Here is a 13,250-nt window from a genome sequence, read left to right on the forward strand (position 1 = left end):
AGAGCTGTGAAGCCTGCTCTGTTATGCACATATTTACCTGCAAATTATTTCTCTCATTCTTTTTCACTCTTAGACAGCTTTGTCATCACTGGACCAGCTGACCCTGTTCTTGGTGTAATAGGGACCAATACTACGTTTGAGTGTCTGCTCTCTCCAAGAACCATCTCTGATATTATTCAAGTAGTCTGGACCAAATCAAATGTCCCAGTACATCTCTATATCGAAGGTAGTGAGGATGAAGTCATACAAGACAGCTTCTATGAGGGACGGACTGTGCTCTCCAGACAAGATCTACACCATGGAAATGTGTCTCTTACATTGACAGGAGTGAGGATAGCTGATGCAGGAACCTACAAATGCATTGTGAAGTCCAAGGACTGGATTGACGAGTTGTTGGTAGAGCTACAGGTGGTGGGTAAGTGAGTCAGATTTTGGAAACCATAGAACTAATACTGTTTAACAAGTGCTAGCCCATGTGGTATGCTTGCAGACTGTTGAAGCCATAATGAATGACACAGGATTGTAGCTTTTTAGTATGCCGTCAGAAACTTCATAGGGTAGGGATTATGTTTTGCTTTATCTATGAATCTCAGCCACAATATCATGCTAAGGTGCAAGTATCTGTAACACCTAGCTGTAGCACAATCTCTGCAGCTAATTGTTTTAATATCCTGTTTCAGTGAATTGATAAGCTGTTAAAAGTGGAAATGGCAGTAATTTATATTATTAGTCTAACAACATATTTTTTTATCTACTTTGTTATATTGGTCAGTTCATCTGTATGTAGGTCATTTACCCCCTCATGAATCCGAACACTATTACACAATCACTTGTCAGTGAACAGCACTATTTATGATAATTTCATATCACTCAGGCTACAGGCAGTGACCTTCTGTCTATCTAATCCTGTTAGAAGGTTAAAAGATATATTTGAAGCACTGAGTCACTAAGTGCTAGAATTCCCATAGTTTTGTGATTAGGTATCACAGTTTTCTATCAAATTAATTTATAGTTTCACAGTTTTTATATCAGGTTACTATACATCAAGGGGATCAGTTGGCAGGAAATTCCCCTTAAGAGTTATTTTGTATTAATTTAACACATTTTATTTCATCAGGAGAACTAATATGTTCTGTTTTTTAGTTAAGCAAAGCTTCTGGCAAACTACTTTTAATTTATCTCAGTGATATTATATTTTACATTGTGGAATTATACTGTCGAAGGACTTGAGCATTTATGTTTGTTTGTTTGCCCGACATATTTACTTACACGTACCTCTTTGATGCTTTATTAAAAAAGTATAGTTTCACGAATGGCACCATACTGATGTAATTTCTTCCATTCATTAATCTATAAGTTTATATTGAAGTATCTTTCAGTAGGGTAGCAACAAAGATATCTCTTCTGTTCTTCAACTCAGTTTTCAACTTCTTAGCCTCTCTCCAAAGAGTATGCAATGAAACATTTACAAATAATACTGAACCAGAGACTGTAACGCAACATATTTCTCTTTTCCTAGTAACGTGAGCCTCAAGATCTTCCAACTATGCATGTATTTGAAAAACAAAGTAAAAGTCAATATTAAGTTTCCATTATATTACAGAAATTTTTGCATACATTTATTGCTGTATCGTAAAAATGCTATGAGTCAAACCTGGTTCATTTAATCCCTTGTCTTAAACCAAAGCTTAGTAACCCACATAAAAACAGCACACAGGCCACGATTGAGATGCAGTAATTATTTAAAGATGAAATGACTGCTAAATTGGAATATATGCCAGCATAGCCAGCTGGAGTTTTGTAAAGAATGATATCTCATTTGTATATCAAACTGATTTGTACAGGTTCTTATGTTGAAAATGTACTTGTAAAGCTGTTTTGTTGAAAACATACCAACAGTGGGTCCTGCTGGACAGAAAATAAATACACCTGTTTGTCAAACTGTATTGTAACTGTTGAAATGAACATATTTTATTAGAGGATACTAGAAGAGAAGAGGTTAATCTCAGTTCAGCTAACTTTGAAATATAGCCTGAAATTAAATTACCTAGTTTAGGCCATAAAGATTGTATCATACAGTTGCAGCCAGAGACAAAATGTCTGTAAAAACCAGGTCTAGGAATGTGAAATAGTTGCTACCCTTGAAGGGTGGAAGTTTTTGAAATGATTTTATAGCTTCCGGATGCTATAGCACATCTTAGTAAAACTCTATGTGTATGAATTATGACACATATCTGCTAGATTCTGGTTCAGTTTCTAGTAAAATGGGTAGTGTGGGAACCAGAAGTCAGATGGCCAGACGTGTGTGATGTCATTCTGTAAGCCAGCACTGGAATGATGCTTTAATACTAGATGAGACATACGTCTCAGGTCGGTCTGTTTTTGAAACCTGACAAAGAAGGATCACTCACCCACTTCATCTTGCCTTGCTTTAGTAAGCAAACAGGGAAATAGTTTTTTTTTTAGATCAGTCAGGAAAATATAGTGAGATTAGTTAAGTACTGTTTTTCTATATCTGTGTGAATCTATCCATCTGTGCTATTTTTAATATTCCCTGTGATTGAAGCTCTGCTGTTTATTGTAAATAGATATTTAGTATTTTCATGTTTTTATTAAATATTGTTAAATATATTTACATTTGTCATTACAGCTGGTGTTTTAGAGAATATTTTAACCTTTGAGAGTACTTATATTTATTTGGTAACACTGTGGTTGCATCTGAAAGCCTTGCTGCATTGGTCAAACACTACAATTTGTACTAGTATTAATTTTAATAACTATAATTGGATACCCTGGCAAGAGCCTTGGAGTAACTAGCTTTGGAGGGTTCTGGTGGCATTATCTGGATAAAGGGAGCATAGTTGGTAAATTTGTGTTAGATTTTCCCAGGTGTGTGTGTGTGTGTGTGTGTGTGTGTGTGTGTGTGTGTGTGAAAATCAAACCTCAAAATGTATGTGTGTCAGCTACTTGGAGCAGGGACACTTAGCACTGGTTTCACAGAGATAGTGGTGGAAGACTTGGCTTGCAGCACTCAGCTGAGGACTCGGTTCTACAGCTGTGGTCAGTGGAAAGTCTTATTTGAGGCCTGGTGAGAGAGAGGGAAACCTAGCCCCAGGAAGGAGTGTGGTCCCTGTGTGTTCGTAAGAGAAATTCTGCTTGGTGCAGAGACCTTCAACTGGAAATACTGTGTGTGTGTGTGTGTGTGTGTGTGTGTGTGTGTGTGTGTGTGTGTGTGTGTGTGTATGTGTGTGTGTGTGTGTGTGTGTGTGTATTTTTGTTCCAAGTGACTGCCCCTTACCTGTGTCGCTGGTGAGGATTCAGGCTTCTTGATTACTGGCCCAGAGCAGGTGGGAGTGGTGGGATATTAATTGAACTTCTGTAGCCTGTAGGCAGTCATCACTGAAGGTGGGTATACACTCAACAATCACAAGGAAAACATACAGAGTTTCATTTTCCCAAGAGTTTTACTTTTTTTTGTTAGTTTAGTTTAGTCAGGGAAAGCAGGCAAAGATGTCAGCAGAGGATTATGGCAACCTGACAAAGAACCATTTGACCAAAGTATGCAAAGCCAAAGAACTACTGCATGCCAACTGGACTAACGAGGGAATGATTTCAGCCTTAATTGCAACTGTAACCCAGACCAGCAACTAGGAGGATATCCAATCTGGTGATGAGGATTTATAGCCCGCAAAAACAGGACAGTCTGCCTTTTCATCAGAGGACTTAAAACCCATCTGGAGTTAAAGACACCTGAACTGGAGGCCAAACATTTGGAATTAGAATCAGCAGAGAGATTACAGCAGGCAAAACAAATGGAATTAGAATCAGTAGAGAGACTGCGCCATTTGGAAGCCAAAGAAAATGAGAAACAGTGCCCAAATGAGAGGGTTATGGAGGTAATGGGGATGGAAATAACTGAACCCCAGAAGCAATAAATGTCAGTAGGTTTCTTCCACAGTTTACACATGGTAACAATTTGGATAGTTTTATTCATATATTTGAAAGAATGTATAAACAGTATAATGTTGACCAAGGGTTCTGGTTATGGTTCCTGACCCCCTGACTCTATGGTAAAGCTGTAAGTGCTGTCTCTAAATTATATGATACTGATTGTTTAAACTATGATAAAGTTAAACAATGTTTATTGGACTGTTTAAACTATGATAACTTAAAATATTCCAATAAACATCATTTAACTTTAACACCTGAAGCTTAAAGAAAAAGGTTTCATGAGCACAGACACAAGGCAAATGAAAGTGTATGCGACTTTACTGCTGAGTTAATCACTTATTTTCATAGGTGGATGACTGGGTGTGAGGTCACCACTTTTAAAAGTCTAGTAGACCTTTTGGTGAGGGAAGAAGCCCTTAGCACTTTGACTGAGGAAATGAGAATCTGGTTGGTAGACCGGGAGTGTAACTCTGCAGATGAGTTGGGGGGAAAAAGGGGATCTATACTTAGCAAGCAGGGCATCACTGCACAAGAAGGTGTACCCAGTGCTGCACATATATATATGGGAACCCATGGTGGGCAGCCTAAACCACCCCAACAGAGTCCACCAGTAACAGTGGAAGCCACTAGTTCAGGTACACAGCCAGGATGGTTTAAATGTAACCAGTGTGGTCATGTATATACAGATGTCCACGAAAGCAAGGTGGGGAACAAAAGGTGGGAGAGCCTGCAAGTGGGAATAACAGTATGCCAGTGGTTTGTTGTCCGGAGACAACAGGGGTACCAACTTATCACCAGTTTATATTCCATCTTAAAGGATGGAAAACAGGCCACTGCTAAGACAGACACAGCCTCTGACATAACCATTTTGAAGCCTACAGTGGATAAAGAGGAGCAGTACTTGCTTGGGCAGTTCACTCCAGTCAGAGCTTTAGGAGAGACTCCATTACAAATGCCTTTAGCCAGGGTTTACCTTGACTGGGAGGGTGGAAAAGGAAGCAAGCAGATAGGTGTGTTTGAGGATATTCCTGCAGATGTCTTGATAGGGAATGATTTTGATAATGCAGTACCTTGTGTTCATGCAGTTACTCACAGTTAGGCCTGGATTCAGGCATGTAGGGTGGTAGCCTGGGGGAGACCCAGACCCCACACCTCTAGTCGGGGCTGTCAAGGTGGCAATTTCAGGGAAGGAGCTAACCTGTAGTAGTGAACCTGAGGGTGAGCCACAGTTACTGCTAAGCACTGATGTTTCCTTGGTCAGAGTGACTGTAAGGGCAGAGTTGAGTGGTAATACCTAGGCTGACAGTAAGGCACTGCTGTTACAGGATACCAGACTTCCTGTGGAAGGGGAGCTGGGAAGGTTCACAAAGGTAGAGTTAAGACAGGCTCAGCTGTCAGATGCTATATTATGAGGCTTGAGGGAGGTAGCTAAGAAGGCACCTGATTCTCATGGAAAAGGGGAGTCTGTATACTGAAACAAAGGATTATTGTATAAAGAGTGGATCCCTGAGGGGAGGGCTAGAGGGCAAGGTAATACAGCAGTTGGTAGTGCCCAGAGGCTACTGTCTAGTATTTCTAGCCATAGCCCATGGCACTCCTTTTGCAAGTCATATGGACATAAAACATACCAAGAGACGTATTATGTACGACTTTTATTGGCCTGGGATTGCAAGGGATGTAACAGGCTACTGCAGGGCCTGTGAGCAATGTCAAAAACAAGTAGACAAAGCAGGTGACAAAGTCAAAGCTCCTTTGATGCTTTTACCTGCAATTGAGGAGCCATTTTAGGGGGTAGCTATGGATTTTGTGGGTCCCCTGAATACCCCAAGTTCCACAGGGAAGAAGTATACCTTGGTGGTGGTGAATTATGCTAATAGATAACCTGAGGCATTGGCTCTGTCTTCCATCAATGCAGAGAAGGTAACAAATTCAGCAGGGTAGTTTTCCAGAGAGAAATACTGACTGACAAAGATGTCAATTTCATGTCAGACCTGCTGGCTTGTCTGTGGGAGCCCTGAGGGGTGAAGTACATAAAGACCACCACCTACCACATCCAGACTACTATTCTTGTGGAGAGGTTAAACTCTACACTAAAGACCACTCTACGGGAATTTGAGGACCAGTTCAAGACAGAGTAGGGCAAATATTTGCCCCATCTGCTGTTTGCATACAGAGAGGTACCCTAGGAATCCACAGTTTTTTAACCCTTTGAGTTTTCATACAGGCATAAGGTGAGGGGGCCTTTAGATCTGATTTGTGATGAGTGGGAAGGTGAGTGTCAATCCCACAAGGAGTTTGTTGTGGCATATGTCCTAAAGCTCAGGACAAGGCTTAGGAAGCTCATGGGCTTGGAACATGAGAACCTGGCAGGAGCCCAATAGCAGAAAATGGACAGGTATGACAGGAATGCGCGTGCCCAAGAGTAATCTGTGGAACAGCAAGTTATGGTACTCATTCCTTTCAGACACAATAAGCTGCAGGCAGCTTGGGAGGAACCCTATGAAGTGGTAAGGAAAGTCAGTGATGTTAACTACATGGTAAACCTGTTAAGACAAGAGGCAGGGGAGCAAATTGTACCATGTTAACGTGATGGAGCCTTACCATGATAGAGAGGCCCTGGTGATGAGTATTTGGAGTGGAGTCCGAGGGGGATCTGGTGACTAATCTCCTCAGTGAGGCTCAAACTGATACCTCAGTGGAAGGGGTAGCAATGTCCCAGCAGCTATCCCCTATCCAGGATCAAGAAATCTGAGCAGTTTTACAGGAGTTTGGGAGCATGTTCACAGGGAAACCTAGTACCAGGAGTGGGATCAGCAATGCCATTGCAGATGGGTTCTGAAGACAGGGCATGGGTTAATGTTTTCCCAGACAGGCTCATTTCTCTCAATCAATGTTTCTCCAGGGTCACTTGAAAAATTAGCTTGAGTCTTCAAAAGGGGGGGGGGATCTGATGATGTGAGGTATCACCAGCTATGCCAGGAGAAGTAGGGCATTGGGTGTGGAACATATGCCAGTTTAGCTAGCTGGAGTTTTATAAAGAATTATATGTCATTTGTATATCAAACTGATTTGTACAGGTGCTTCTGCTGAAAATTGTATTTGTAAAGCTGCTTGTGTTTAAAATGTACCAACAGTGGGTCATGCCGGACAGAAAAGAAATGCACCTGTATGTCAGACTGTTTTGTAAATGTTGAAATGGATATATTGCAACAGATGATATTGGGAGAGAAGAGGTTAATCTCAGTCCAGCTAACTTTGAAAAATAATCTGAAATTAAATCACCTGGTTTAGGCCATAAAGTTTGCATCTTACAGTTCTGATTGCAACCAGAGATAAATTGTCTGTGAAAACCTGGACTAGTAATCCTACTGTATTGTCCTTAGGGGTAAACTAATTGCTACCCTAGAAAGGAGAAGTTTTTGAAATGGTTTTACAGCTTCCAGATGCTATAACACATCTTAGCAAAGCTGTGTGTGTGTGAATTATGACACATATATGCATGACTCTACTTCATTTTCTAGTAAAGGGAGTAGTGTGGGAACTAGAAGTCAGATGACCAGATGTGTGTGATTCCATTCTGTAAGCCAGCACTGAAATTATGCTTTAATACTAGATGAGACAGAAGTCTCAGGGAGTCTGTTTTTGAAACCTGACAAAGAAGCATCATTCACCCACTTCATCTTGCCTTGCTTTAGTAAGTAACCAGGGAATAGTAATTCTTTAGATCAGTCAGGAAAATATAGTGAGATTAGTTAAGTACTGTTTTCTGTATCTGTGTGAATCTATTCACCTGTGTTATTTTTTAACATTTCCTGTGATTGAAATGCTAGTGTTCATTGTAAATAGATGTTTATATTTTTCATGTTCTTTTATTATTTATTATTACATATATTTAAACTTTTCATTGTAACTGGTCTTTTAGAGAATGTTTTAACCTTTGAGAGTACTTATATTTATTTGGTGACACTGAGGCTACTTCTGAAACACTACCATTTGCATTAGTAATAATTTACTAAGTATAATTGGATACCCTGGTAAAAGCCTTAGAGTATCTGGCTTTGGAGTGATTTTGTGGCAGTATCTACCCTATAGTCTGGGTAAAGGGAGTATAGCTATTAAATCTGTGCCAGCCTTTCCTGGGGGGGGGGGGGGTGAAGAACATCAAATCTCAAAGAGTATGTACATCAGCTACTTGTTAGCAGGGACATAGAGCAATGGTTTCACAGAGAGGGTGGTGGAGGACTTGGGTCAGAACATTCAGAAGAGGACTCAACTCTACAGTTGTGGTCAGTGGAGAGTCTTATTTGAAGCCTGGTGAGAGAGAGGGAAACCCAGCACCAGGATGAGAGTATGGTCCCCGTGTGCTCTTAAGGGAAATTGTGCTTGGTGCAGACAGCTGCTTCTGGAAATATCGTGTGCATCTATTTTTATTTCAAATGAATAGCCCTCATTATTGTCAGTGGTGAGGACTGAGGCTCCTTGATTACTTCCCAGAGCAGGGACATCACAATCTTTACCCTGGCTGAAGGTTTTTCTGTCCATACAACTGATCTCTTCCCATGACAGAGTCATACACAACCCTTGGGATCTAAAAGTAAAAAAAAACATTAATAACTTAGATCCACAATTGGCTAAATGATTGTACTCAACAGGCAGTGTCTTCTATCACCAATGGAGTTTCTCAGGGTTCTGCCCTGGGATCACTCCCTTTTAGCATCTATTTCTTAGATGTCAAAATTGACTCAGCTGTCTGGCTCACCAAATATGCAGATGACTACAAAGGTGGGAACATTGCTCTTAACCTCAAACTGACACGACCTCCATTCTACCTGCATTATTAAGTCGTCTGTTAAACTTACTAATCCTCTCCTTCTATATCTTACTTTTTTGTGGGAGCAGCAATTCCATTAAGCCTATTCTGTCTTTACCTCATGATCAATAAGTACTTCATCAGTCTGTTACCTTAACCATATTACTCAATAGTTTTGACAAATTATCAAAGCACTGATTTATAGATGGGGCTTTTATTTCCATATGTGCATAGATGAAAGGGATATAGACCTACAGCAACAAATTGGACCATTCTAATTAAAGCCAGGAACACCAGGTTAAGTGACGTTTGATATAATTACTTGATACTGAGTGTAACAATACTGCTTGCCCTCTTCAACTGCTAAATTGATGTGGTTTTGCTATAGTTTTTTGATCCCGTCTGATGGCAGAAATTATATGGGATAGTTGTGGACATTACTTGCTAACAAAGCTAAAGTCAGGTGTCTTGCTATTTGCTGATGTGCTCAATTTAGTTTTCTGTTGTCTATTTTCTAATTGTTGAATAAAACAATTTAGCTGTGTGTCTGACTGTAGTGTATAGACACAAGTATTTACAGCCTTATGTTTCTTTATACAACCTGCTTCCCCAGTTCTTATTGTACTTTAGTCAGTAGTTGTGCAACAATGTTATGGTTTGCACTAGGTTGTGTGTTAGTCTTTATGTGTAGGCTGAGATTGTTTGTTTTAGACAAGTAGCATCTCCAGTAATCAACTCTAAACCCATAGGTACAACACCATCTTCAACCCACATTAGTAAGCACCTGGAATGATGGGCTTGCACTCAGGGTCAGTGCTAGCATTTTGGGGGCCCTAACAAGTTTCAAGTTGGGGGCCCTACCCAGGAGAATACAAAAAGTGTGACCATATTGCCGTCATGCCCCCTTCCCTATAAAGCTCATGCAGCACCACTTAACAGTCATTGTGTAGTGTTACTACATTCAGACCATTAAAAAGACTGGAAATGCCAGGGTACATACTGACTGGTATTTAGTACCAATGATGTATTCTGGCAAGCCCCTGTACCACAGCAAGGTAGCCACTCATAATAGTACACACACACACACACACACACACACACACACACACACACACACTGACTGGGACTGCACAGTGGTGCAGCTGTTAACACTGTCGCCCCTTAGCAAGAGGTTATCCGGTTCGATTCTCAGCTGGGGTGCATTCTGTGTAGAGTTTGCATGTCCTCCCTGCATTCACATGGGTTTCCTCCCACATTCCAAAGACATGCTTCTGCAACATTTCTCCCTGGGCCTCAGCTGAAAATTGTCTCTGCCCTAGTCAGACTTTCCTAGAAAACAAATGTTAAATAAATAAAATTTAGTACCAATAAATTATGACAAGCCCCTGTACCACAGCAAGGTAGCTACACAAAGAAGTTCACACACTGACTGGCATTTAGTACCAGTGTTACAGTACAAGCCCTTGTACCACTGCAAGATAGCCACTCACAGATGTACACACACACACACACACACACACACACACACACACACACACACACACACACACACACACACACGCACACACTGACTGGCATTTAGTAGTAATGTTGTTACATTATGGCAAGCCTCTGTACTGCATCAAGGTAGCCAGTCCCTCATAGGTACACAAAAACACCCACACAGGCTCTCGAACACAGGAGAGAGACACAAGACACAGTGAATACAACAACGCACCACAAGCGTCCAACAAAGGACAAAAAAATAACATCGACACAACACTCCACAGCAGAGCTTCCAAAAATAACAGCAGGCAGGGTAAATTTTCCACCATTTATTCACCTCTGGTACCTCGGCTTTTCGCCTTCAAAGGAATAAATTAACTCCACGAAAATCCCACCTTATATACCATTCAAACACACTTAAACAATAAATTCATTATCCAATAAATTCATTCTCCAATAAATATTTTATCCATAAATTTTGCAGTACTGAGTACTCAAAAAGAATTATTTTGTTTAAAGCATCATTTTAAAACATTCAAATTTAGAGACCAGAAACATTATAAACAATTAATCAAATGTAAACAACATTTATCTTATTAAATGTTTTTAACATTTAAGCATTTAAATGATCTTATACTTTAAACAATTTTAACACTAAATGCATAATGCCTATCTAACCCAAGTGAGTTATTTTATAAGATTAAATTACTATCAATATTCATATCACATGGTTGAAGTGTTCTATAGTTAATAATGAATCTACATTCCAACTTATCCAACTAATTTTTAAAACTACCTCCATATTCCATAAATGGACATGCTAGAACACTAAAAAATAAACTCTTAGAACAACCCCCATGTGCAGATGCAAAATGATCACCTACTGGACAGACAGCTACACAGACTTGCACACAAGACATAGACACACACACATGACGAAGACAGCACCACAGTAAGACTGACCATTAAGAATTTAAAATACTGGGATTATGAACTAATGATGCTAGAATAAGCATGCACTGTGTGACCCCACATTTTTGATGAACAGACCAAAACTAACAAACATCTGGGTATTGTGTATCATTCTCACAGCCCCTACCAACCTACTAACCTCTCAGCATAATTCCAAAGCCGAAAATAACTGCAGAACAAAGGTGTACATCAAGGATAGTTGCAAACATTGCTATGATAAACTTAGAATGATTTTAGAATAACAGGGATTGTCTTCTTTTTTTTCTTTGGGCTGGTCCCATTAGGGGTCGTCACAGCTGATCATCTTTTTCCATTTCTTCCTGTCCTCTGCATCTTGCTCCGTCACAGCAACCACGTGCATGTCCTCTCCCACCACATCCATAAACCTCATCTTAGGCCTTCCTCTTTTTCTCTTACCTAGCAGTTCCATCCTTAGCATCCTTTTCCCAATATGCCCAGCATCCCTCCTCAGCACATGTCCAAACTAATGCAATCTCGCCTCCCTGGCTTTGTCTCCAAATCATCCAACCTGGGCTGACCCTCTAATATACTTATTCCTAATCCTGTCTACCCTCATCACACTCAGTGCAGATCTTAACATCTTTAACTCTGCCACGTCCAGCTCTGACTCCTGCCTTTTTGTCAATGCTACTATCTCCAACCCATAAAACATAGTTGGTCTCACTGCCTTCTTGTAGACCTTCCTTTTCACTCTGACTGGTACCAGTCTGTCACAAATCACTCCTGACACTCTTCTCCACCCACTCCACCCTGCCTGTACTCTGAACTGTTGATCCCAAGTATTTAAACTCATGCACCTTCACCACCTCTACTCCCTGCATCCTCACCATTCCTCTATCCTCCCTCTCATTCACACACATACATTCTGTCATAGTCCTGCTGACCTTCATTCCTCTACTCTCTAGAGAATATCTCCATCTCTCCAGGGTCTCCTCAACCTGGTTCCTACTCTCACTACAGATCAGAATATCATCTGCAAATATGTGGACAACAAGGGATTGTATTAGCATTCATTAAAATAATCAGTACATTCTGCAGAACTCTCATAGTCCCCCCCCCTCAAAAGTCTAAGCACAGTTCTAGAGCAGGTAAAAACAAAATAAAAACAATTTTAAAAAGACAAGGACGTAGCATTAGGGATTTAAACACTGGGCTTATGAACTAATAAAGAATAAGAGATTTTTCCAGTAACATGCATTGTGTGAATCCACATTTTTGATGAGTAAAAACACAGATCAAACATCTAAACATTGTGCAACATTCTCACAGCCCCTACCCCTCTCCTAACCTCTCAGTGTAACAATTGCAAAGCCTCCCCCCAAAAAATGGCAGAACAAAGGTGTAACATCAGGGATAGCCTGAAACTTTGCTATGATCAACTTCAATAGTAGAACAGGGTTTGCACTGACACACATTAAGACATCAGTACATTCTGCAGAATTCTCACAGCCCCTACCCCCCAGTGTCTCAGCACAATAAATCTGGATGAAGTGAAAGCAAAATAAAAACACAAAAGCATAACATTAAAAAACAATGTGTTTATGAGTAAACAAAGATGCTGGAATAACATATTTTGCAGTAAAATGTATTGCGTAACCCCACATGTTTTAATGAAAAGAGGCAAATACCAGGCAAACATCTGAATATTGCACAACATTCTCACAGCCTGTAAACCCCCCACCAACCTGTCAGCACAATAACTCTAGGCAAAGCAAAAAACGATCATAGATCAAAGGCGTACCATCAGGGATAGTTGTAAACACAATATTAGTATAACAGGGTTTGCATTAGTATATATTAAAACAACAGCTGTACATTCTGCAACATTTTCACAGCCGTTAACTCCCCTCCCAACCTCTCAGCACAATAATTGTGGACAGAGCAAAAAATTATCATAGAACAAAAGTGTAGCATCGGGCATAATTGTATACATTGCCGGTATGCATAAAACATACTAGTAGAACAGGGTCTGCATTGGTATACATTAAAACATCTGTACATTCTGCAGCAT

General features: G+C 40.2%; 1 protein-coding gene across 1 annotated transcript in view; it reads left to right on the top strand.

Moving 5' to 3' along the window:
* Window positions 1–13,250, top strand: part of LOC122811191 (butyrophilin subfamily 1 member A1-like) — a 331,929-nt gene that overhangs the window by 66,257 nt on the left and 252,422 nt on the right. Inside the window, exon 3 of the mRNA XM_044082864.1 lies at window positions 74–415. Coding sequence (XP_043938799.1) covers window positions 74–415 — 342 coding nt within the window. The remainder of the gene's footprint in view (window positions 1–73; window positions 416–13,250) is intronic.

The sequence above is a fragment of the Protopterus annectens genome, chromosome 9.part0 (genome assembly GCF_019279795.1).
Source record: "Protopterus annectens isolate FY-2018-M chromosome 9.part0, PAN1.0, whole genome shotgun sequence".
Taxonomy (NCBI): Eukaryota; Metazoa; Chordata; order Ceratodontiformes; family Protopteridae; genus Protopterus; species Protopterus annectens.